A 26528-nucleotide genomic window follows, 5' to 3' on the forward strand; every position below is an offset into this window, starting at 1 on the left:
AACTTGGTATATTACTGTATCAACTATCTGTCTGCCTAGCAGTATTTCCACATCACCCTATTACTCATTTTATTGTCATCTCAAGACTGTTTCTCACTCTAGTATTAAAATCAATATTTAATCTTAAATTTCTTTCAACTTATTGCTTTGCATATACCACGTAACTAGCTTTTAAAAGCAAAGTCTGGAAGTTACTTGGATATGCAAGTCTTTCCCTTTAAAAAAAACAACTGTATTTTAACAATTCACTGAGAAATCTCAAATTGAGTTTACTAGAAGAATGTTATGCAATTTTATGTTTAATGAACTGTGTTGAAATGAGTTGTGCTTAAGACTTCTTATTTAATAAAAAGGCATAAGAACATGCAACATAACTACCACATTTCTATAGTCATATTAAGACCTCCAACATGTTCACAGAGTTTTAAGCTTCAGATGAATGGTTGTCAGGATTACTTAAAGCACTCTCAACATCTTCAAAATTCCTGTCTACCCCCACAAACAAGTGGAAAACCCCTGGAGAAATGAGGCTTACAGTCACTTGAGAAATCAAGGACTACCGAGTAGAAGAACAAGCCAGGATCTGAGAGGCAGCACCAAATCTCTGAACAATAGAGAATCCAGTTAAATCTGCTCCCATCCTCTCAGGAATGCAAGAATCATCCAAGTACCCCCATTAGAAGCAGCTCCAACCCCTTTATCTCCTATCTGAGAGCCCTCGAGGGGAACAGCTACGGGGAAAGCCCATGGCCCAGAGCTCAGCAACAGACAGGTCCCTGCAAGGATTCTGATTTTCAGGAGCACTGCTAAGGCAGAAGCTCAACAGGCTTGGGAGCACCACCGGCAATAATTAGTTTGGCTCTTCCTGCTCCATCCTTGTTTCACCTACACCTCATCAGGTTTCTTAGGAGCTCCTCTTCAAAGGAGGGAAGGAACAGGGAGGGGCTGGAGGGGATAATTCTGTTGAGTTTGGTGCATGGAAACATTTCACTAGGATCTCACATGGAACAGAAGGGAACAAATGGCAGCATTGGCCCATTCTCAGAATCCAGTTTCAAATGAAAAACATGGGGATCTGAGATTTGGAATTGAGAATAAAATCAGAATTGAAAAAAAAAAAAATTGGGCAACAGCAAGTCACAGGCAGCCTCAGATGGCAGACAAACTCACAAACTCACACAGACACAGTGTTGCCCTCTACAATCAGGTTTGTTCAACAATCTATTAATAAAGCAATTAGTGAGCAGAACTCAGGTGGTGTCATTCCGAGATGTCTCTGTCCAGAGAGGTGATGCCACCATAACTGTCACTACAATCTGGCCAGGAAGAATTGCCACATAAAAAAGCAACATTTACAGGTCAGTCTGCCCAGATCAAACGAAGGAAGTCCAACAAAACAAAGATGTCTGAGACACTGATGTACAGCATCCAGCTCCCAGACACTCCTGGATCTATTAATGAACTCAGTAATTACATCAGCATACTGCTCATGTTTAAATACAGTCAAAACTCAATCAGGCACAGATTTTTTTTCAAGTTAAAGCATCACCAAAGCTAGAAGCCAAAAACAAGTGTGATTGAGCTAAAATGATTATAATCTTGCTAAAATGTGCAAGAAAGAAGTTAAAAATCAAAATCAATAAAGTTATGTTAGAATTTTGAGTGACCTTTAAATATAGTATAACCAATATTAGAAAACTCAAAACACTTGGTCATTACCTTGTGCTACAAGAGGATTTTAGGCTTCCAGTTACTGACATGAAGCCTCAATGCCAGGTTCGGTTTGTGCCTGATCTTTTCCTCTGATATGGGATGACCACAGAAGTTAAAATCTGTTTCATAAAATTGCAGATACTTGAAAATATAACACACTGAACCATATCACAATTTCTTTTTTTAACTAAGCCCATGCTCACTAAACGAGCCTAATTTCTAAATACTTTTTCCAGTGATTGCTCTAAATTAGAATAGCAAATATTAAGATGGAATTTTCTAGTCCAATAAGCCTGGTACACAAAACAATATTTGAATCCATAATTTAAATGTTACAATGAGAGACGCTGATGGCTTCCTCCAACTGGTTCCCATTAGTTTTTAGATTACTGAATTACAGCACATACACACTCAGCACATGCATTTCTGAGGACCTGCTGTGCATCACCAGAATGAGGAATACCAGGAATACCGCAGGCCATTGTTGAAAGAGATACTTTTGTTGGATTTTTTGTTTCTTAACGTCATTTCTGCTACAGTTACAGGAAATATTTCAGTTCCAGTGCACCCAGTAGAAGCCCATCTGGAAGAAGTGTTGGAACAAAAGCCTATATTGGAAAAACATTTTTAACCATAAAATATAGGTCTGGAATTTTTCTGACTATGTTTATACTATTTTTGTTACTAGCATCCAGTGACATTATGAACCTTCCATGGTACACTGAAAAATGTTGTATGATAGTAACAAAGAGGCTTTTAAAAGCCCCTCAACAGGGGGGAAGTGGAAAAGAAAATAACACTAAGAAGGGGCAAGCAGACAAAGAGAGAACAGTGAGCAGCTCTATGCACAGATGACTCATTCTGACATTCTATACAGGTGAGGGTATACAGGAAAAACTTCAGTCAACGAAAATTTCCAGGAATTTAGGGGAATTCTTTTATTCTCTGTCTTCACTTCCCTCCCCATAAATTTCAAGCACTCAAAAGTACTAGTAGTCCTCCTGAGATTTTAACCCAAACCAAATGTTTGAGCAAGGCAGACTGTTATAAAATCTCAAGCAACCAACATCCTTTAATTAAATAGGTACCACTGTGCTTGGACGTGCATGGAAGTTAATCCATAAGGAATACCAGCTGTACAATACACTGCCCTGTGCTTTGGTCACCTCTAGGCAGTCTCAAAGTCCAATCCCAATCATTTCCCATTCACGTTGCCATTTTGTTCCTGACTCCTTCCTGCTGTAATTTCATAGGGGAAATTTTTCATAATAAAAAAATTCAGTCCTTACTGTCTGCCTGGATAGGGTTGTATTGGAGTTTATACAAAACCAAAATATTTAAAATCTTTTCCTCCTAGAAATCTAAGGAATGACTTAGAGATACTATCAGGTATTTTTATTGTGGTTCTGGATTAATACAGCATAATTACCAAAGCCTTACTAATCCTGATGTGAAAAACACAACACAGTAACAGGCAAGTGTGGGTAAATTTTGCATTGATTTAGGAAAAAAAGTAATTAGTTGTTGATGAACCTAAGAGGTAATGTAAAGCTTAGTATGCTGACCCTTGGTTTTATACAGCAAACTGAAGCTAGAATTGAATTATTAAACAGAGCATATAATTTACAGATCTGTGCAAAGAAAACCTTGTTTTTAATAATTAGGCATCAACTCCTTTACAGAAAACAACATATTATTATTATAATTAACACATTTTTATTTAGGAGGCCATGCTCCTTTAAATAGTCACATACTTCCAGAGTGCAAAGCTCATGTAACCTAATCTGTGTTTTCCTCAAATCCCCACAAGTCCATTTACTTAAAAACACCACGCTCCTGGATGGGTGCCTGGCGTACCAAACCTGTCCCGTCGTGCATATTTTTATCCATGTTACTAAATTAGGAAAGCAGAGTGGACTAAGGTTATGCCAACTTGGAATAAAGAACAGGGTCTGCATCAGTTTGTGCCTTTGCTTTTAAATTCACAACCATTAAAAAAAAATTTTGAACTTTATTAAGTATCAAAGCAATCTGCCCTAACCAGAGAATAACCAGTAATAAAAGCAGAATGGAAATCTGGGGAGAGCAGGTAAGAAGCCGAATTTATTCCCCTGATTTTGAAGCCTCTAAATCAAAATGTGGAACACAAGTTCAAAAAAATGAGTTAGGACCACATATTTTCATGCCAGGGTCTAGAGTAAGAATAGAATTACTGGCAAGCTGTACCCATCAGTGGAAATCTACTGTGAAAAGAAGGGAGGGAAGAAGTCGTGTTTATGTGCCTTTAATTAAGATTTACTGAAATGCCTTATATTGAGCTCTATTCAGAATTCTAAGTTGGGTATACAAGAAGTCTTTACCAGTTAAATACTGGTATGAATAGTAAATACAGATATTGTACTTTACAGCAACATTAAAAAAGTGAGAGAAATGAATATGCAGTTTTCATATCTGGAAGTTTCTCCTGCCCCCAATTAGTAAAGCAAATTCCAAAGCAAAGCAGACTTTGCAATAATCACTCAACATTCCAAGGGTTACTGTATAAATAGACAAAGAAGCAATCAACAATTATCATTTGATTTATAATTTTAGTAACGACTGAACCCTCCTTGTCATCACACTGAAGTGACCTATGCAAGAGAAAATTATCTAGTGTTTATCTATAAAAGTTATGTATTTCAAAATTCATCTGCCTTAACTCTTCCAGCCTTCTGGAAGCACAAGTTGGTTCAGTAATTTAAACTCACTGATCTTACCGCTATTAATTTCCTATTAACTTAGAGGGTTATTCATTATGGAGAGATAATTATTAATTTCCTAATAATGGGTGGGAAGACTCAATCCTCCCTAACATTAAATATGATCAGCCTCAAAAAGGTGTGGTCTTCACAAATGGAATGGGAACACCCAAGTTCTATTTCTGGCTAACACTGACTCCTGCTGTGGCCTGGAGCAAATCACTTCTGTTAAAAACACTTTTTTTCTACTCTGTAAAATGAGGATAACACTCCCTTATCAGCTTCACAGGATCTTTCTCAAATGCTTTGAAGATAAAGTTTTATAAGCCTACAAATGTATTTTAATGAGTCTTAAACTGATTATATTTCTAAAACAATTTGCCCTAAAAAGAAAAAGGATTTGAACAGAACTGAAAGGAAGGGTCTCTGTGCTGTTAACCTCCCATAACATTGCTGCAGTTTGCACTTTAAATACATCGAAGACACAAATTCATTTTCCTTCAGAGTCTGCCTAAAGGAAGCAAAATGGCAACAAGTGGATGCAAGCTGCAGGAGCTTCCAGAGACAACACAGAAGTGTGGATTTGCAATGGAAGCCACACTTTCCCTCTGCTGGGGCAGGAACCTGCCCTGGACTCTGGCACAGACCTGCACCCCTCCAGCAACGGCTGCTCCGTCACCTGCACTTCCCTTAACATTCAAACAAACACAAACCCCACATTTGACAACAAATTTGCTATTATTTGGCCACATTTCATTCTTTTTTTTTGCTTGGTCGATGCACTCAGCTCTTGGTTTTTAAAGTTCCTGAACAACATACACAAAGGGAATCATGGTCTAGCCCATGTCAAGACAACTGCTGATTTTTTTTCCCCTCTTCTTAAAGGGAATTTTGCCAAAAGATGGGCTGGGATCATAAACCATACCCTCTTCTTTAATTACTTAGCTTTTGCTCTTGACTTGGCAAAACATTAAGCTTTTCATTTCAGTAAATCTATAATTAACTCCAGCATGTGCTGAGTAAACATAACCTCACTTTTAATTAAATCTTAGAACAAGATGCTACAAAACTTGCTGTTTCTAAAGAGAAGTACCTCTCAAGCAATGGGCAAGAAAAAAATCAAATCCTTGTCAAATAAGAAACTTAAATCTAACTTTGAGTATAACCCACCCTCTTTTAAGTCATCTGTTCTCCAAACATGCATTCCAGATAAAAGACCAAAATGTAAACCTGAAGAGCCAGCACTGCACATCAAAAGATTTCAAGGCTAAAGTCAAACCAAATCTAAATGGTAACAGCAAAACAGAGAACCTTGACTTCAGGACTCATCAAGAATAATTTTTAAAATGCATCTCACTGGATTTATTTTGTTTTCAAATGACACAGTAACTCACACAAAGAGAAGTATTTCTCAAGAATGAAAGGAACTGAAGTGTCATATGCATTATAACCATCAGAAACAAAGGGGAACTTTCTAATTGGTCATTTGTGAGTGAGAAGATTCAGAAAATTTCCTTCTGACAATACACATATATAGAACTAACTCTACAATTCCAAATTTAAATTAAATATCAATTCACTGAATAAAAAGAGAAATCTCAGAAAAAATAAAAGTTCAGCTTCTGTGAAAACACAATGTCATGTCTAAGTCAAGCTCATACATGAACTAATGTAATAATATGAAATAACCATCTTTTGTTTATGCTGACTTTTTCCAGTAACATCTTTGGTGTCACACATTTCCAAATGGCCCTCAAGAATTCAGATTATTTAAGTGCTACATTTAAATAGCAGAAAACTTCACAAAACTTACTTGATGTTTAAGAATTGCATTTACCAGAGCCAAATAAATCAACCAAGAAAACTGTTAAAGACAGCAGCTACAAGATTTACAATTTGCAGAACAAAAAAATGTTGCGCATTTACATGAAAACAAGTCCTCAAGAGAACTTTAGAACATTAAATCTAGTTTTACTTATCTGCAACTGTTTTAATCAGCTCATCTCTGAAAGGCAGAACCTCTCAGGGATTCTGATTACCCCAGAATGTAGATACTGACAACTGCATTAGGCAGAAGCTGGTCCAATTATTAATCTTATCTAAAGTATATTCGAAATGTAACATTAAGATAATTTTACAAAGCATTTTCTTCCAGCCATTTGTTATATTTCAGTTTCAACACGCTTATTCTGGACAAATTTTTCCCTTTAATTCTCATCAAGTTCAGCTGAGTCACCTCTGAGCAGTTCTCCCAACAGCTGAAGGATGCTGATGGAAGCTGCCTCAGCAGTGGCAAATCAAACACAGAGCCTTGAGGCCAAAGCTCAGGATCTGCTCCGAGGGTGGCAGCAATTTGGGAGTGTTTGCTGAGCCGAAAGGAAGGACTATCAGCCACACTACCAGAGTGCCACTGCACAGAAGGTGCTTCCCCATCTCCAAGGGACACCATTTCCATGCTTCACCTAATGCCCATTTTCCTCCTCATCAGTCCTTGAATTGCCTGATTTCTTCAGGAAGCTAAAGCTTATGTCTCCACATTGTCTGCATGTATTTGTATCATTCTTCCCCATCTCCTCCCTTAAAATATTTTTTTAAAACTCACTGAACAATCATGACCAAACCTGAGAAAAGCAGAGCTGTTGTCATTATTAATTTCTCCCATGTTTTATTAAAACAAGTACTTAAAAGATCAAAACCTTGCCCATTCCAGTGAAGATAAACAACAGCACAGGCTCAACCTCTATCAGAGTCTGAAGAATCTCTACAATCAGACTAGAGGCTTAAATCTAAATCTTAAATGCACACTATTTCAATTAGTTTAAAATTTAATTTCTATAAGGCAAATCTTAAATACTAAAAATGAACATTAGGAGCACAATTGTGGAACAAAACCATTAAAAATGCATAATGAATCAACATATGCTATTAATTGCATTGTTTCTTCCAGCTCTTAATCACAATTAAGGAAGACACAACAAAGAATCATTCTTAAGAATTAAAATGCAATAGAACAGTGGGGGTGTTCAGACACATAATAGCAAACATTTACCATCCAACTGTTCTGCAGCTGCAAGGAAGATATTTTTTAGCAATTGATTTAGGATATTACCAAGAGTATCTTCCTAGATATCCATGGAATTCTGAAAAAAACTGAGGGTACTTTTAACACCAGACACAGGGAATGGAGACCCAAGAGGAATGCCAGGGCAACCACTGAAGAAATTTCCATAAATGACTGTCATCTAAACCCAAAAGCACTTTTTTAAAGCAGATCTTTCAATTCTGCACAAGCTGCGCTGGTAGAAGCTAAGTTATATCTTAAATGGTTCCTTACTATAAATTAAAGCCATTTAGAGTTGCCTTTCCCTAGCAGTGCAGTGTCTGCTGTGCAGAAAGCAGTGAACACATAGCAAAATGATGCACTGCAGTGAAATCATGTCCTATCCTAGTTCAGCAGAACTTTGCCAGTTTTCCAACAGAATTTCCCAACAGAATGCTAGCTGACACTATAATGAAGATTCATGCTACCAGGATAATTAAGGATGAAACAATCAAAATTTATTATTTTACTCTCCTTTTTCAATTGTTGAACATAAGTGTTATTTTGAAACTCTGAGATTTTTTTTTTAATTAAGTCTTTGAAGTCTTCACAATTTTACAGAGAACATCTAAGAAAACATGCTTGGAAGGCCTCTTTGGGAATTGTTCTGTTTAGGAAACAGTCAGTGCAATAGATTAACTCTCCAGTGGGCAAATTATGTAGTGTGAGTGAAAGGCTAATCCTGCTTGGGCTGGTAACACTTGTGTGACATCCAGTCCCGCTGACAGGATTAGTGCCAGCAGCAGCAGTGGCACAAGGGACACCACCACAAACACAAAGACCACACAGCACTGCATTCTCCAATGCACAAGCAGGCAACACCAGTTGTATTCCTAAACATGCCAACTTTTCATGCACACAAACCTAAACACGTTAAGGAACAATGCTCAGGACCAAATTTTCTATAAACTTCAGGAGAAATTTAATGCAGCAAGTCTCAGCTGATACCAGTTCCTAATCAAATGTGGTAGACTCCAAATCAACTCTTCAGTAATGTAAATTATCCTTTTGAAAGTCTTTTTTGGAACCTTTTTAAGTTAATGTGTGAAGTTTTGCAGAAAATGTGTCACTTTCTCTTTGAACAAGTCTTTCTTTCATGGTACAGCACCATAAGGTAAATTATCTTTGAGGAACATAAAGCACACTCAAGTCACTCCTTTCTTTTGAATGTAGGACATCTGAAAATTGATGGAAATTTTATTGGCCCTGGGTCATAATGTTTAACAGGTTTATCTAATTCCATTCCAGAGCATTTACATAGTCATATACATTTTTTTTTCTTTCTAATCATAACCATCCTTTGACTTTTTAAGCAGTCTAGAAAAGTGCAAGGAAAGGACAGCAAGATTTCTGCACCCAAAACTTCAAGGAGCATTTGCAATACATTTCTTGAGAATAAAAAATGTGAACTTAAAACATATGAAGGTCACATTGAGAAATTAGTTAAAATAGAACCAAGAGCTAATCCTGTTAGATTAAGTTAGACCAGTTTTTTGAAATCATAGCCTTAAATTTTTATCATCTCTGTAGATCAGAAAATGCAAATGCACCAGGGAAAAATTAAAAACGAAAATTATAAAAGCATTTGAAAATCACCATCATCTTATCTGAACAGATATAAGGGTGATGGAAAAATAATAATGTTATATCTGCTTATCAAAGTATTTAGAAGACAAAAAAATCATTCAAAATCTGCCTATGGCCAACTTTTTCTGACCGTGTCACATTTACTTTGAATAAATTTTGCTTTTTTATTATAAACTAGCAAGACAAACATTTGTTATCTACTGTCACAATGAGATAGAACTGCCATAGGCAAAGCTACTAGACATGTGTCTTTTTAGAAAATATGAGATTGGGGCTGTTGGGCGAAAAGAATGGAAGGAAGGACCGGAATCCTTTCTATTGTGGAAAATTGGAAGAAACATCATTTTATCATAATGACAGTTGTCATTGGCATTTTGTGTCTTCTCAAAGAAGTTCAATATTTTCTTGATACGATGGCAAAGGTTGTTAAATAAATACATTTTTCCCACTTCAGTAGCATTTCTCAGGACTCTGCAAGCAGACAGAGCACAGCTTTTCTCTAACTACAGAGCACACTGGGAGTAATACAAACAGCAATCCCAGCAAGTGCAGGGTGCAGCAGTCAGTAAACCAAGAGCAGATCACTTGGCAAGCGAAGCTTCAAGGCTGTGTCAGTGCTGTGACCCCTCAGACACGGCACTCACCTGCAGGTAAATATTTCAGCTGGTTGTTTGCCAGGCGGAGGTGCCGCAAGGACCTCAGGCGGCCGATCTCTGGACACACAATCTGCAGGGCATTGTCACTCAGGTCCAGAAACTGCAGCTTAACCAGGGAGCCAATGGCTTGTGAGAGAACAGATTAAAACATGAATGTGACCCAAGAGTAACATGAAAATTTTCACGGGACTGTGAGAGGAGGAGAAGCCACAGTACCCAACAGCTGTGTCTGAGCACATCTCGAGGTGCTAAAGCCGGTCTCACAACTCAGTGACATCAATTGTGGAAATGCTGCTCTAGCTAACAAACAGCTCTGCTGGCAGCGAGACGGGAGTAACAAATACAGTGATGGACAGAATACTCCTACCTCCAGATTCTCCTCAGACAATTCTGCTCTGAAACCACTTTCACCATTCTCTTCCTTTGACTCTATCCAATTTATATTCAGAAAGAGCATAAATTGAACACAAATTCCTCAAGTTGGGAGCATAATTGCAATTAAGACAAGGAAAAGAAACTAGCAGAAGTTCTTGCTCCTTTGGGTTTCAAATCTGTCATGATCTAAACCAGCAGAGTATTCAGTGTGGTAACTGCCTGAAAGCAGCAGACACTCTGGATTTTTACTTTCTGCAGATGAGTGCCATTTAGCCTTTTCCCTTTCTGCAATTAGAACTGGAGCAAACAGCATCTAGGTGCATTTGAGAATTCATTAAAAGAATTTAACATAGCATAAACAAGGACATTATCAACTAAAAGCTACACTGGTATATTTTGTATGAAAATCTTTAATGTTTTATGGGAAAATAAAGGAAAAATACGCCTCTTCAAAGAAGAAAAATGAATATTTTATGATTCCTGCCACTTATCGTGAGCTGGTAGATTACTTACCTTCAGGTACAACAACTATGTTATTTGAATGAAGGTACCTGGGGGGAGGAGAAAAAGCAGAGGACACCACCTGTTACCCTCAAGGACTTCTGCTACATAATCAGTTTGCAAAATATCCAATTTCAGACTGAATGAGCACTCTCAAAGACATTCCTCCCTATGACCACAAAAGCTGTGCAAACTGTATAAACTGGCAATGGACAGGTACTTAAGTTTCACTTGTATTATTAAATGATTAGCATAAAAATAAAACAAAATTACATACAATTATGTAAAACAAACCATTCACAGTTACAATAATAATGGGCTTTAGTTTTGCGAGTCATATGGAGGAAAACAAAAAGGGAAGAGAATAAGCAGAGAGAATAACCAGAATAAATCATATTTGATCACCAGGTTATTTGACACTAAATGCTGGCCAAGGAAAGAAAAAAAGCCCACACCCACACAAGTTACACAGTTACAAACATTTTCCCCTGCACATAAACTCTCACACTTTCAGTGAAGAAATAAGCACATGATCTATTCACTGAAAGTGGGTTTCTCAAACTTGAAGTTCATTTTTCAAAAGAAAAACCCAATCTTACACATGGTTATTTATGCAGCTACAGAGGGTGGCCAGATCTCTCACTAAGAATATTCAGCACCCTCTGATGGAGCACTTCCAGTACTTCTGGTAACATAAAAACTGATCTTATATTTTACACATTTCAGATTTCAATCATCATTGCTGCAAAAGAACAATTGGATCTTGTAGAAAATAACTACCAAAATTTTCCAATACTGATATCCAACTGTAAAGGAATATTGAGTACTCAGTGTTCAATTGCTTAGGCACACATGGAATTATTTTCCTGGCATACTTCCTACTGTATTCCAAGAGCATTTCCTAAAGTAGGAGCCTCTCTTTTCAGGGGGACAGAACAAGGGAAAAGACATATGAACATTACAACTGCATGGGGCACCAAAACCTTCTCTTTCTCTTTAAAAATTGTAGTTTGCTAAAAACTTAACAAACAGAAGAATAGCATACATGTTTGTAGAAACATAGGATGAGAATTCTCCTACCCATTTTTCAGCTGCAGCTCCTGAAAATATTTGTGAACTATTTCACTTAAGCTAAAAAAAACCTGTATTATGAGTAGCTACACCTTATAGACCAGCATCAGGGGCATGATATAAAAAGAAAAACACCCAAATGAAATAACTAAAGATGTAACTTTCAGGAAAGTAAAAATAATTTGTCTCTCAAAATTGAAAACTACCGTAACAAAATATTATTTAATTAAATCCTTATTTTGCGATCTCTTCCCCCACAACAGAACACCTCTTATCGTCTCATCACAAACTGACTTGTCCTATTTGAGCTATACAAACCAAAGGCCCATTGCAGCTCTCTCCAGACCACCAGAATGTGTGGGATAATGGTGGGACAACTGAGCTTGCTGAACACCAAATAATTAGGCTTGACTCCTATAAATTAGTGTTCGTATGAAATTATTTTAAGCTGTAATTTAAACAGGCTTCCTGATGCCCAGTGGCAAATCATGATATCAAATATAAAAATATTTATTTTACTGCTTCAGAGCACAAACACTCAAGACAGAGGCATGATGAGATAGGATTCACTCTTGAATGAGTCGGAGACTGCAGTGACCTACAAACCAGTTCAGTTACACTGTGGACAACGGCTCCAGAAAGGTGGGGTTAAAGGGCCACATGAGGATGACAAGATCAGACAGCTGAGGACATTGACTCCTCAGATAAACACAATCAGTGCTCCATTAGTTACTCATCTGAAACTGAGACAAAGGGCTTGAAAGGGGCAAAGAGGATGTCTCTTTTAAACCCACCACTGCCAATTCTACCACAGAAGGTAATCACGACTTTATAAGAAAAGGGGAAGGAAGAACACATTGTCTCAGGAGCTTAATTAAGTTAATTGTCAAAATAAACCAGTTCATGGGACATCCACTTTTTGGATAAGACTGGATAAACTGCTCTGCCCACAGCAATCATCACTCCATAGTTACTACCCCTACATGCTCATCCCTGCTCCTATTTGACAATCTGTGACTTGGTTCCAGAAACTGATTACTACAATCAGCAAGACTGAGATCATAAAAGCCCTGGGAGCTGGGGTGGGAATGAGCAGCTAGGGATGGGCTGAAGGCTGTAACCTGTTACTCTGGCTCTGTCACAACCCTCTGACCACTGCACTGGGAGGTTCCAGGGGTTTATCAGTGTGACACGTCTACACAGAATTTATGGGTTTTTTTTCCCTGAGCAGCACAGACAGTGGTATACAGGTTATTCTTGTAAAAGAAACAAAAAATTTTAAAAAATTAAAATTTGACTTAATATGCCTCCTTCAGAAAAAAAGCCTAATAACAAACAAATTAAAAAAACACAACAAAAAAATTACCCTTTCTTGCCCTCCAAGAAAGCCATCCACATTTAAGATATAAAATATTTGCAAGTAATACATTCTAGATTATTTTAAGATGAGACAGATAAGCATTATAAAAATGTATTAGAACTGCTAAGCAAACTCACAATTCCACGAGGTTTGGAAGCTTCTGTGCAAGGTTTTCGGGCTGAAAGAGAGTTAGAGATTTTTTTTAGGTTTTGAAACAAAAGCCAGACACACAAACATGGTGTACCCAAGTCATTTTAATCACATACTACAATGTGTCAGCAGGAAAAATGACAGCAGGAATGTCTATACAATACCCTGAGTCCATACCCCCAAGTATCCATCAGGGCAATCTTGGATGTGTCCAGGGTGAGCAATTCACTACTGAACAGAACTACAGCCTCGAAGTGACATTATCGTGTCCTCAGCAAAATGGCAGTCAGATTTCTGAGACTGAAAAGACAGATTACCTCATCTCCTTTTGAAAATATATTCAAATAAATGAGTTAGTTGAAGGCAAAAGATTGCTAAGAAGTTGCAGCCTTCACAGACTTAAAGCAGAAAAAGAACTACACAAGATGTCTAACCAGAATGTATTTCATAATGCTGCTAAACTGGGAAATGACCTACAATCTTTGTGTAGCTTAATCAATTACCACCAAGACAGAACTGCTGAATCCATCAAACTAGATTTTCATATTTACATATTAACATGCATATAATTTCCTAACTGCCAACTGATCCCTAGCTGTAATTCTCTTCCTTGGTGGCATTTGTAACCATGAACACGTATCACAAAATTGGCTTCACAAGTTTCAGATGTCATGTTGGAAACTGTACTCAAAACTGTTCAAAGTTACGACAGTTTTACTGCTTAAGAAACCTGCTTTAACATAGATTTGTTTTACTTAAAAAAAGGGATTAACGATACTGATATATGCAGAAACGGCTGTGTTTTAAATTTTAATTTTAAAAGCAATTTTAAAATTTTAATTTTAAAAGCAGATTGATCACACAATTAAACTCTTGTTAAAACTAGAAATTTTCATGTGAATAAACATGATGTGTGATACCTTAAATAGCTATGTTACCTAAAATATATAACGTTGTGTTCATAACCCGATGATGGAGGAATGTGCTGAAAGAGGTAATATTCTCACGTAGCGAACATGCCCCATGCCAGACCCGAGTCCAAAGCCCAGATTGCCCAACTCGCCAGCAGCAATTTGTGGGTCAGGTCAAGAAATGCCGGCTGAGGTGAAGACCCCGCGGCCGTGACGTCACCCGCGGCGCGCGCTGTCGCCGATCCGGGGCTGCCCCCTGGCGGCGGCTCCGCCACAGCGCAGTCACCGCCCCGGGCCGCGGCTCCAACACCGCCATTCAGCTGCCAAAATGCGCTCAAGAACAAAAAAAAATATCAAACCTTAACCGAAAAAAAAGTGTGGAAAAAACAATTTCACTGCCAGCCTTTATTACGGTAAGGATGTTAACCTGAATCACGAGCTATTGTCACTATTTCACCTGCTGCTCTGTCAGAATGGGACAGCATCACATATTCTGATGTAGTAAATTAAGAATAATTATTCTTGATCTTGCTTCCAACAGAGTTAACAAGGCAACCACCCATTTCCTTTTAATAGATGGGGAAACTGGGTACTGGAAGGATCGTGTTATCAAAGATTAACTGAGAAGTGTGAAGATTTGATGCTGGGATACAGGTGTGCTCTATGGCTCCTTGATCCATTCATTATGTCACAGCACTCCATCACTTCCATCTTGCCAATGAAGACAAAAATGAAATTATTCTTAGCCAAGGTAAATTCTGTCAGTTTAACTATCCCAGACATTTCACAGGAGTCATCTGTCAAGGACAGGAGTCATTTTGAGAAGAGTAAAGAAAAAAAGCTGATTTAGTCATTTATTTTCAGAATTCTGAAAGAACGAACCAGTGGGACAAAAGTACCCCCTAATTTTAGAGAAATATGGTACAGGTTCCATTTTGATGGTTTTCAATAGTGTTTATGCAACTTAAAGTGTTTACTGATGAGCTATTGCTCATTACCTTGCATTAGAGAAGTATGAGGAAGACACATCTTCCTTCAATAATTTGTTTCCAGCTATTCTCAGATGGGATTTCCAACTCCCCGACTGCCCCAGTGTACCTGACTTACTATGACTTTACTAAAATTGAGAGCACTACTTCTACTACTAGTGAACATTGAAAAACCTCATTATGAAATTCTGCTTTTTAAAAATAGCAATTATTACTGTTCCCCCCCCAGTTCCACCTGTTTTTTCCTCTCCAGCAATCTCTCAACCTTTTTTCTCAGGACATGCTCTCTAAAGGTCCCTCACTCTTGCTCTCTAGGTTCTCTCCAATTCACCCAGGCTCAGTATGAAACTCTCTGCTGCAGCTTGTGCTTTAACAGTATCCAATAATTACTTCCTTCTGCTTTTAATGGAGATTGTGAAACTTTCCATGTTCCAAAAAGACATCTGCCTTTTTTTGTAACGTGCTGCTGACTTGATCTATTTTGGTCCACTACAACTTCCAACATCTCTTCTTCGGAACAGATGCTCAGTGAATGACACCCAAATTTGTTTGCCTTGTTCCAACAATAGTGCTGAGCACTTGAATGAGATCCCAACAAGGCACATTATGAGCAAGTTATCCTGATTGCTGTGAATCTAATCATGCTCTGCTTCATGCTGTTTGAAAGCAATTTTGCCTAAGTATGACCTACATTTTAACTTTTGTTTCAGTTCTTTATCCAGGTCTTAACACTTACATACAAAACCCTTCTTATTGTTTCATCTTTTGAGCAAAGTTTGTGAACCTTACTGTACTAAATCATCACTGAATTTCACAAAGTGTCAAGGCACAGCTGTTTACAGTCTTTGGTTAATTTTATAGCAGTTTTGATTTGTAACCATAAATCCTATCCTCCTGCTAAATTATGACACATTATTAAATTACTGCCCAAAACCAGAGTGCTAAAATAATTCTCTACAGTACATGTCAACTTAAGTGACTCATTCAAGATGAAGAAAAGGCAAAAAATCTTCAGAATCCTTTCAGCTTTTGGCCCTTAAAAAGTCTGGACTTGTTCTAGGAAACCCTGAAAACAGTATGATTTTGGTGAATTTTAAGTAGTCATGCCCTACAGTTCCTCTACAGTTGCTACTCTTACCTCTCATACCTTGGAGGAGCCCACCAAAAACACCCAACAAATCCAAACCAATCAAGCAAGCAAAAATGAAAATTTGGAGACTTGAGCCCATTGACTGTGGCAAGTTCTGACTCTATCATATAAAGTCTTACCAACCCAGAACATCTCTCACAGTTATTTAACTGCCCCACACTGAATTTTGAGGTCACAACATCCACTCAGGATGAGAATTCTTCAGTTCAGGGAACAACAACAAAACAAGAAGAAATCTCAAAAGAAAATCCCACATTAACTGTGACATTAGCTGACATATAACTGTGTTCTGTCAACAGCAGGCCATAGACACAAGTTTTTACCGGCACCTTAACAGCAGGTTCAGAATTAGACCCTGGCATTGATACTGCCTTTGAAATTAGGCACACACCAAGGGAAAAGTCATTCAGCCTAAGGAAGAAATGTAGAATAGACTGCATAGCATCACCTAACAGGAGAAACGGACCACTGATGTGACTAAAATGTATAGGTTAAAAAACTACCCCAACAGAACAAAATGCCTGACAAGAAAAGCCTGAGGAGGTCTTGAGAGCTTTGAAAGGGTAACCATAAAACATCATGAACTTCCATTTATTATTCACTACATTACCTATGCAAGTTCAAATACTCATATCTTACAACTGATTATATTGTTCAGGATTAGATTATTTATAATATCTTTTTTTTTCTGTTTCAAAATTCAGAATTCATAAAGAGACAGTCATACCAATGTGGTCAGAGAATTTCTTTTCATGTAAAGTCTCTCCAAGTACTGCAGCCCTTCATCCTTCAGTAACTCCAGAGGGAAGTGACGGAGATTTCGGTAATTTAAGAACAAGTTCTTGTGCCTTTCAAGCTTTGCCTCAGAGATTGTTTTATACAGTTCTGATGCCATGACTAAGCACCACATCTACTGCATCACATCTTCTGAGAGCAGACCCATTTCTAGGAGACAAAAAGAAGAAAAAGCCTAGTATTACCAAGGTGTAGCCATGCCTTCTTTTGAAGGAGGAGCTCCTGATTACAGATTATCTGATCATTTATCTAAACATACTTGTTCCAGTTAGTATACAAAGTCCCCAGAACATCCACACCTTAACCAATGTCAGAAGCAAATCTTTGACTATTTTCTGGATTAAGCTTTAGTGCTTTACAGGACCTGAGATAACAAAATCTTTGGGTATATTTAATGTGTTTAGTTTCACCCATGTTCGATGTACCTTTTGGATTATTTTGTCAAAATTGCCACAAGAAAAAAAAAAAAGCAACTTTCATTAACCATTACTGATGTCCTACATCTGTCCTGTCACATGTGCTAAAAAAAAAAAGCTTTTCCTAGATAAGAAAACACACAATTAATAGAGGATTTTAGTCTCAGATTACTGAGACACCGTTATCTTTTTAGGCAGTAAGACAAAACGCAATGAAAGTTTGAAGTGCTTTCCCATATAAAACTAGTGGAATAAATTACCAGTTGGAAGAGATAATTGGGATAGATAGCCAGTAAAGCCATTTAAAAATAATACACTAATATATGAGAGATCTGAAACTTGCAGTGAGAAAAGTTATAAAGGGTTAGATAAGACAGCAGTTTTCAGCTTGCTCTACTAAAAATAAAACCAGAAAGTACAAAGTGTTGAGCTTTAACTGACAATTTCAAAACCGAAAAACAAAAGCAGGAAGACAATTAAAAATTAACTCATATATGAAACCTGACTTTATTCAACTTGTTTTTCACATATAACCAAAATTCAGGTAATTACTATGCTGTCTAGATTTAAACAACAGCAATGCTTCATCTTTTTGACCATCCCATAAAAAAAATAATAAACCCAGACTATTTATTAATTTAAGATTACGATTTTGCTACAGACTTGTGTACATAAATTAATTCCCATTAACAAAAGGCGAGAACTTAGAACTGCTTCCCACCAATAACATTTTCTATTTTAGTTCAATCCTTCACTAAAGGAGAGGTTTCTAATCGTAACAGATACTGATTGGAAGTGAAGGTCCTGACTTATAAATCCCATCTGATGATAGGCCCAGTACACAAAACTCCAGCTGAAGACTGACAACCCAACCATACATATAAATCAAACTATTTCATTAGTTTGAGTAATTCCCTTGGTTTGCAGATAACAGCTCCTAGCAGTGATTTGTGTCCTTCTGGAGCAATACACTTTTGTGGGGTTTTTAAGAGGTTTTTAACCATTGTCTTCATTACCTGTTTTAGGGAACAGGGCACAAACACTGGTTCTTGGCACTCATAACATTAAAGCTCTCTTAGTCCAGAAGATCAAGGAAATGAAGCCATTATAATTCCCAACTGTATTTCTGTGATCAGTATTAAAATAATTCCTGGAAAAGCATTAAAATCTTTAACGGGCATAGTCTGAGTATTTATTATTAACCTCTACAACATAAGGTAAAGGAGAGCTCATCTTTCTCTGATTTATTTTTTTAATCAAAACCTGAGAAATGACAAAACATAAGCGTAAATATCCAGTAGCCTTTCGATTTGTCCAGAGACGGTTTTCAGGTGTCCTGCACTTGGAGGCTTCACAGCTGTGACTCCATACAACAACTGCACATTTAGCCATGGCACACACGGACACACAGACATGAAACGCCACAGATGCAAAGTCCAGTCACAGTCTGGCTCTTACTTCAGAGGAACCTCCTCCTACTCCCTTCCACCACCAGCTAAACTTTTCTTCCCCCAATTATCTTTCACTAAGGAAGAGGCGCAGCCTTACTAAAAAGGAACAGCCACAACCACGGTCTTTAAGAGGAGTAAAAAAGAAGGAGGAGGGCTGATAGCACCCAGTGACCTGTGAGGGGCCGGGTCCTTCAGGGAAGGGCGAGGAGGAAGGGGACGGGGGCACAGGGGAGAGGGAGTGAATGGGGGAAGGGGGGAAAGAGATGGGAAGGAGGGAAAGAAGGGGGAGAGAGTGGCACCAAGCAAGGGGGACACGGGGAAGAGAAAGAAAAACGGGGAGACAAGGAGGGGATGAGAGAGACAGGGAGATCGGGTCCGGCCATAGCGCGTACCCCCTCACGGAGAGGCGCCGTGCCCGCGCGGTCCGGCGAGCAAACAGCAGGGACAGAGCACCGGAGACAACCTCCCACCGTCAGGACCCGGCTGCCCTGGCCCTGACCCCGTCCCCCCCTCGGCCCTGCCGGGTCATTGCCACTCACCGGGGCCGCCGCAGCGAGAGCGGCACCGCCGCCGGCCAAGGGACCCGGGGGCGGGACGAGCCGGGCCGCGCGAGACCGCGGCCGCCGCTCAGCTCTCGCGAGACACCCCCCCACCCCACTGCGGACAGCAGCCAATCACAAGGCTCTATCTCTCCCGCCTCCCTCCGCCAGCCAATTGGAGCGCGCCTCCCCTCAGCACCACGCCCGCCCCTCGCTGTGGGCTGAGGGGTCGCGGGCGTTCCCGGTGTTTGTGTGTTCCCGGTGTTCCGGTCTTTGCCGGTATTCAGGTGTTCCCGGTGTTCCCGTCATTGCCGGTATTCAAGTGTTCCCGGTGTTCCCGTCATTGCCGGTGTTCAGTTGTTCCCGGTGTCCCGGTTTTTGCCGGTGTTCAGGTGTTCCCGGTCATTCTCGGTTCGCCTCCAGAGCGGATATGTGGGCTCCGCTTGCCTCCCCGCGCGTTCACACAGCCCCCGGTGCTAACAAGTCGCCCCTGCTTAATCACTGATAAAGGAGAACATAATTTGCTGATAAAAGCTGTGGTCAGGGACCACCCTTTACCTTCGGTGCAGGTGCCGCTGCCTTTTATTTCTGTGTTAACAGCAGAATGGAGACGCTCAGGGGATCCTGCCTGCGCCCACAACCTGACCATCACACCATTTTTATCCATGATAGTTGTTGCCCTGTGGAAATGTTTTGATTGTATGTGTATTCACACACACTAGGATGACACATAAAGGCTTGTTTGTGTCTTGTCAGTCCTTTGCTGACAGCAAATTCCCTCATCCTCAGGGTATTTAACATCACCGGGTATTAAAAAGTTGCTTTTTGCTGAAGGTCACCTCTACAGCTGGATAAAAAAAGAATCTCAGCTACAGAAATCCTCTTTCTAGTTTCCACAGACTAATTAATATGAACTGGTCCTAACAAGATTCACACATCAGGTCTGCAGGGTTACCAAGATTAACACCTTGTAGAAGACATTTCTTCCATATATTCACATAACTTTCACTTGAAATAAATCAACATGCAGAAAAGCTTAAGATCTTTTCCCTTGCAGACTCATTTCTCTCTTTTTCAGTTCTAAATAAAGAACAGCAGCCCTTAATGGCTCATTTGTCATTTTCCTGCACTTGAAAGGCAATAATTGATTGTGACAACTACACTTGCTCCATCTTACTTTGCAATTGCAGTCTTTTTGAAGGTTTTTTTTTTTAAAGAAAAAAATAAATTGTGTTTTGCTGAAATAATTTACCCTTCAAAATTCACCATCCTCCATATTTATCATATCACTCTATACACATGATTTCTTATTGTGGTTGATAGCACTTGTCTGTTTTTTTCAGCTGATTTTACAAAGTGGCCTGCTTGTAGACCACCATGGTTTTAAAAACAGCAAATACATCACACTTCTTAATGTCATTTTCATCTCATACTATAAATATCTGAGAAATTAAAAGTTAAGCTTGTTTCAGACCGAAGTAGAAGATGAATATGAGGGCTTTTAGCAACACATTCCTCAGAGAGAATTCTCCAGGATATTGAGTCATTGATCAGTACAAAAACTGTGTTTCTGTCTTTTTTTACTGAAATAGAAAAAGAAAGATGAAGCTTTTTTCCTGGGAGACCTGCTCTTAACAGAGCCAGGATATTTAATGTGTTTATTTACACATACATTGTGATGGTTTGGGTTTTTTTGGTTGGAGATTTTTTGAGAGTAACAGGTAGGAGATAAGATTACTGCACTCTGATATTGTTGAGAGCAGATTTTGTCCATTTCTGCTCACACCAACACACATTACTTTTTCTTGTGTCTTGCCCTCTGAAAGGTCACTCAGGGTTCTCATGACACTCATTCATTCTGGTTTTTCCCCCTCAGCCAATGCCATGGTGATCTCTGCAAAGCGCTGCTCTCAGATCCGAAAGCTGATCCCTGAGGCTCCGATCCTGCACAGCACAGGTGTCCAGTCTTGCTTGTGTAGTCACAACGCTAAAAATGATGAGCAGAGTAGGGATATTGGAATCTGATCTTCTGGTAAGGAGAGCGTTTGCCTCATGGTTGCCAAGTCATTCTCATCTAACATGTCAGACAAATGTGATCTCTCTGCCAAGTAAATTTTGCTGTTTCTTTACCCTAATTTAATTCTTATTTTTGTGCTTCTGAGAGCACAGAGGGCTTGACTTTTCCATCTTGCTAAGAAGGATGGCTGATCTTATCTGTGCCTACATAAAGAAACTAATAAAACTTGCCTTGAAATGTCAGTTTAAAGTAGATCTATTCAAGTAGTTTGCAGTTGTCAGTGATTTGAAAATCCACCATCATTCACTGGTTTACTGGAACAAATCCAGTAGCTGAAGCAAATGGGCACAGCTTCACTGGTGATCTCTTGTGTGTGCCGAAATCACACAAGTCAAATGAAGATAGTGTGAACAAGAAGAGACGATTCTATATCAGATTTATTACACAAGGTGACTAATTGAGACCGACAACTTAGGGGAGATGCAGGTGAAAATACCTTTGCATAGTAAAACTTTATGCAAACTTTTTCTTTTGTTTTGCCAGATGAAATATGAAGAAATTATTTTTATTGAGGTTTTTATGACAAGTTTCCTAGCTCTCAACGTCACAGACCTACAAGATCCAAAGTATCTCAGTGAACTTCTGAATTTGAGTCCTGAACACTGCAAGGTTCTGCCTCCCTAATAATCCTGCATGAGTCTTTTCCACCCAGTGCTATGGATACCACTTATATTGAATCATGTGCATTAAATTAGACTTTGTAAATTTGGAATATGATAAAAATACCCACTTTGCAATTAAAGGTCAGTTTTTAGCAGCAGAAAAATTCAGTGTGATTGATGAATGACAGCAAGAGAGTGTTTCTCCTTTAAGGTCGGGTAATTACCAAGTATTTTTATTCTCTGCTCTTCAGTGTGGCAAGTAGCAGTACAAAACAGGCTTTCTTTGGACATCACTGTGTTCTGAGAATTATGGTGAGGCAAAAATCCATCAGTAAACACTGAGCTCATGCAGCTATGCTAGGTGCAGAGAGGTCCAGTGGGCTGGAGGAATCTTCTAGGCACAGATCAATCCAGTGATCAACAGATGGAGTTTCAGCTTTCTTTAGGTTCTGGTGTGTACAAGTGTTAGCACAAGTGTGTGAAGCAGTAGTGACTCAGTGGACTGCCTGGTGTATCTGCCAGGTCTCACAGCCAGTGAACATCTTTTCCATGCTCAGACTGGAGAAGAATCTGCTTAACACATGCTTGGGGCATTTGGAGTGGTCTAGGAAAATGACACAGCTCTCCTTTACATGGCAGGGTTCCAGCACAGGGGATGAATTATTTGTGCTGTCCTACTGTCTTCTGCTTATCCCTAGAAAATGAACATTGCCTGGAATTTTGAAAGCTCTTAAAATGAGCATTGGCTAGAATTTTGAAAGCACTTATGCAGTTGAATATGCAATTTCATTTTTCTGCTCTTACAGATGCTTAGGGGTGGTTTTCTCCCTCATCTGAGGACTAATACCTTCCATTTCTCTTTGAACAAGATCTGAGGGCCTCATGTCATCACCAGGTTCTGCAAAGATTTGAAGAAGCAAACAGAACATTTCCAGTTTGCATCCTTTCTTGTAGAATTTCTAATCTTAATTCTTCTTACCCTTGTTTTCACTTTACACTCTTACATTAGATGTTTTCAGTCAATCCAGCTTTCATATACATAATGGTACAAGATTCTGTTGGTATAAATGTCAAGAATTTTGGATCTATTCTTTCCACAGGAGGTTTATTTTGCATCATGCATCATTTGTTGATTTGTCTCTTATATCAGAAAGAAATAAGCTCTGTAAAATGTTCGGTCTTTACTAATGGAGAAAGAATCCATTCTCCAGAAAGTCCTTTTTCTTCTTAGGAGGTCTTTTGTAACTTCCAGTTAGTAATTTTGGTTTAGGGACAAAGCTCTCTTATTGGAGTGGAATAAAGTTACAGTGACTCATCATAGTACTGCTAACTTTGATTCCTTAAATGTTTTAACTCTGGCTTCTGCAGCAGTACAAAAGTGGGAAGGCAGATGGAGCTCCTGCACACCAAGTGCCAGCATGCCAGTATTTAACGTTTAGACTGCATCCACCTTTGGCTCAAGTCTTTTTATTTTCAGTTTATTCATTATTGTATTTGTTAAATTCAAACTGACTCATTTTTCAATGGCACAGTAATGCTAATGAAAAACCTAATTTCAAAGGAAGTTATTTGCACTGCCTGGTATGGTTCAAATCAGCATCGCTCAAAATGGAAGCTTTTAAAACAGTTTATTGCAAATTTGGGCTGAACTAATTTTTGAGGGAAATTTCCTGGTAATCACATTGATTATATTGTGTAATAGACTCCGTAAGAAGTAATGGAAAGCACTGTTCATTTGGACAGGCTGCATTTTGAATGGAACAACCCTAATACAGAATAAGCAAGCAGTGGATTTTGTCCCTGCTCATGCAGTTTCTGCTCATTCTAAATTCCCACTAATCTAATTAATCTCAATTGGAAAAAGAACAATGCCTCACTGACTGCCCCAGAAACCAAATTCCTCTGTTAATGTGTTAAGCAAATATAACAATAGGCAGAATCAACATTTCTGCCTCTGCTCCATTGGGAAATCTCAATGTGGGATCACTGCAAAGGTACCAAGCCAGCCAGCCCTCCATGGCATTCCAGTTGTTAGTCCTTTAAAGACTGTGAAAGGAGCATGAGGCTGATGTGGAGATATTTTGTGTTACCTCTTGTTGACAAGATAATCACAGCTTTCAAATTTATTTCAATTAACCAAATATTATTTTCTAACTTTGCCATGTTGCTGTATGTCACAAATGCATTAATGAACAAAATTTTGTTTATTGGTTGTAATTCACTTTATGAAACTCTTTAAACCTGACTGATTTGGCTAAAGTCACTTAAAATATCTCCAGTTTTGCTTCATTCAGACTAATAAAGTAGTGAAACTTAAATAGCAAATTTAGACAGCACATGGACACTTATTAATTTCAAGCAACAATTAGCATGAAATGTTCTTTGGTCTATTTTTATGTGTCCTCAATAATATTATTTTTTACTACCACCCTCAGCTGCCATCGAAGCTCTGTGGTGGTGATTTCTCCATCCTTCTGCCTGCCCCAGGTTTCCTTCCTTTTCATCTTCGCTGCATTTCCCTTCAGTCCAGCTGACAGATCTGCTGAGTTCACAGTAACTGTCAAAAGATTCCTGAGTATTTCTAATGATTCATTAGGTGTAATTTGACCAAAAGTTGTTATTAATTCAACTGAAATCAGTAGTTTTAACATTAAGCATTAATTATTCTGAAGTTGTTCCTTCTTCCAGGTACCAAACCTACTCCAATTCTTTTATCTGTATCTACTGCTGCCTAATGTTATTTTCTTTTTTCTCTTCACCATTTATTCTTCTGAGAAGTCTCATGATCTGGTGTTGAAACAATTTCATATCATGTAGAGAGACTCCATATCATCAGCAAAGCTCCACTGTTCCCATAAATTTACTTTAAAACTTTGATAAAATATTAAATCCCTATACTCTCACCCACACAATTTCATAATTTTAGCACATATAGGCTTGAAACGAAAGTATTTTAATGACAATATACACACTTGAAAGAACATTTTTACCTATTTATGAGATGTTTGTATTTCTTATGGAAAAGTTTCAAGTGCGGTGCCAAATGTCTTGGTTGTGTAAGGTGACCGGTTGTGTAATTTTATTCTGCCATTCATTTCAGGAGGGTGTTAACTCTGTGACCTGTTACATTATGATAGAAGTGAGGCAGGTGGTAAGCTATTTTTCATTCCAAGGGAATATAAATAGTGAAGGGGGGCAGCATGGTGTATACACAACTCTTTGATTTATGCAAGCATATTGTGGAACTTGTTTGAGGGAAGTCAGATATAGAAATCTTCTGTTCCTGAGACCAGTGGGAGATTTGCTTTTAGAGACCTTGCTGGGTTTCTCCTTTTCATGTCAACCATCCATCTGGCTACAGCTGGGATCTGACCTTTCTTTTTATTGAACACTCTAGGAATAGCTTAAATATACACCAGGATGTTCCACGTGTTGGGGAGACACTCAAGAGGCTGTTTCCTGTCAAAAACAGAATTTATAGTTTTGAAGAGCAAACCAGAAAGCCAAAGATCTTTCTTTTCTTGTTAATGCTCTGTGTTTCCTCTCAGAAGTCTTTCATGGGAATTCAGGAGCACTTTGTACTGAGAGCTCCGAGTCAGGCAACCACAGTCCAGGTACACTCAGCTGGGGAGCCCTTGGGTAGTGGTCAAGGTCTTGCAGCACCAACTGCTGCCTGTGGGGATTTTTTTCCAAGTCCACACCTCCTTCCTGCCTTTGTCACATTTGTACCACAACACTGATAAAGATCTTTCCACATTATAAAGTCATGGCACAACATTTGTTACCAACTCCCTCTTTCCTCGGTGTAAGGAGTGCTTGGAACAAAATACCTTTGTCTGGCAGCAGCTCTGCTCCCAGGGAGCTGTTCCAGGCCATACATCTGGAGCAGGGTAACATCTTCTGTCTGACCAAAGGAGATAATTCAGCCTTCGTTCAAAAGTAAAAATGAACATTCAGAGTCATTTCTACTGAAACTATTTCACTGAAACTTATTTTTTCATTTTTCATTAAAAGCATAGGAAAAAGAGCCATGTGCCTTGTAGACTCTTCCAGGGATTAATGCCCTGTAATTCTGGGCCAGTGAAATAATTGGGTCTGTTACACCCTTTTTGTGCTTTTAGCACTGAAATCATGGTCAATGAACTCAAGCTTCTCAAATACACATTATATACTTAAAACAGCTCTCCTCTACGAGTGATGGCACCTTCATAGGACTGAGCCAGAGACTCACATTGCTACAAATTAGAGATAACCCCACCAATACAGCTACAACTTCATGACAATCCATAAATTAATGTGTGTTTCTTTCATAAAATAGAAGCCAGCCAACCAGCCACATACAAAACA

At 38.8% G+C, this 26528-nt stretch overlaps 1 protein-coding gene across 5 annotated transcripts in view; it reads right to left on the minus strand.

The window, feature by feature from the left end:
- LRRC28 (leucine rich repeat containing 28) overlaps positions 1-19600 on the minus strand; it is a 49757-nt gene extending 30157 nt beyond the window's left edge. Inside the window, exons 1-6 of one of the 5 annotated variants that reach the window (XM_058846807.1) lie at positions 19503-19565; positions 18529-18662; positions 17029-17246; positions 13239-13279; positions 10683-10720; positions 9783-9920 (exon numbers count right to left, since the gene is read on the minus strand). In XM_058846807.1, the coding sequence (XP_058702790.1) occupies positions 9783-9920; positions 10683-10720; positions 13239-13279; positions 17029-17211 (400 nt within the window). In that variant the 5' untranslated portion in view covers positions 17212-17246; positions 18529-18662; positions 19503-19565. The other 4 variants (XM_058846805.1, XM_058846806.1, XM_058846808.1 and 1 more) reach the window with 4 other exon arrangements.
- Between the last annotated feature and the right edge of the window lie 6928 nt (positions 19601-26528).

Source organism: Poecile atricapillus, chromosome 11 (genome assembly GCF_030490865.1).
Source record: "Poecile atricapillus isolate bPoeAtr1 chromosome 11, bPoeAtr1.hap1, whole genome shotgun sequence".
NCBI classification, from domain to species: domain Eukaryota; kingdom Metazoa; phylum Chordata; class Aves; order Passeriformes; family Paridae; genus Poecile; species Poecile atricapillus.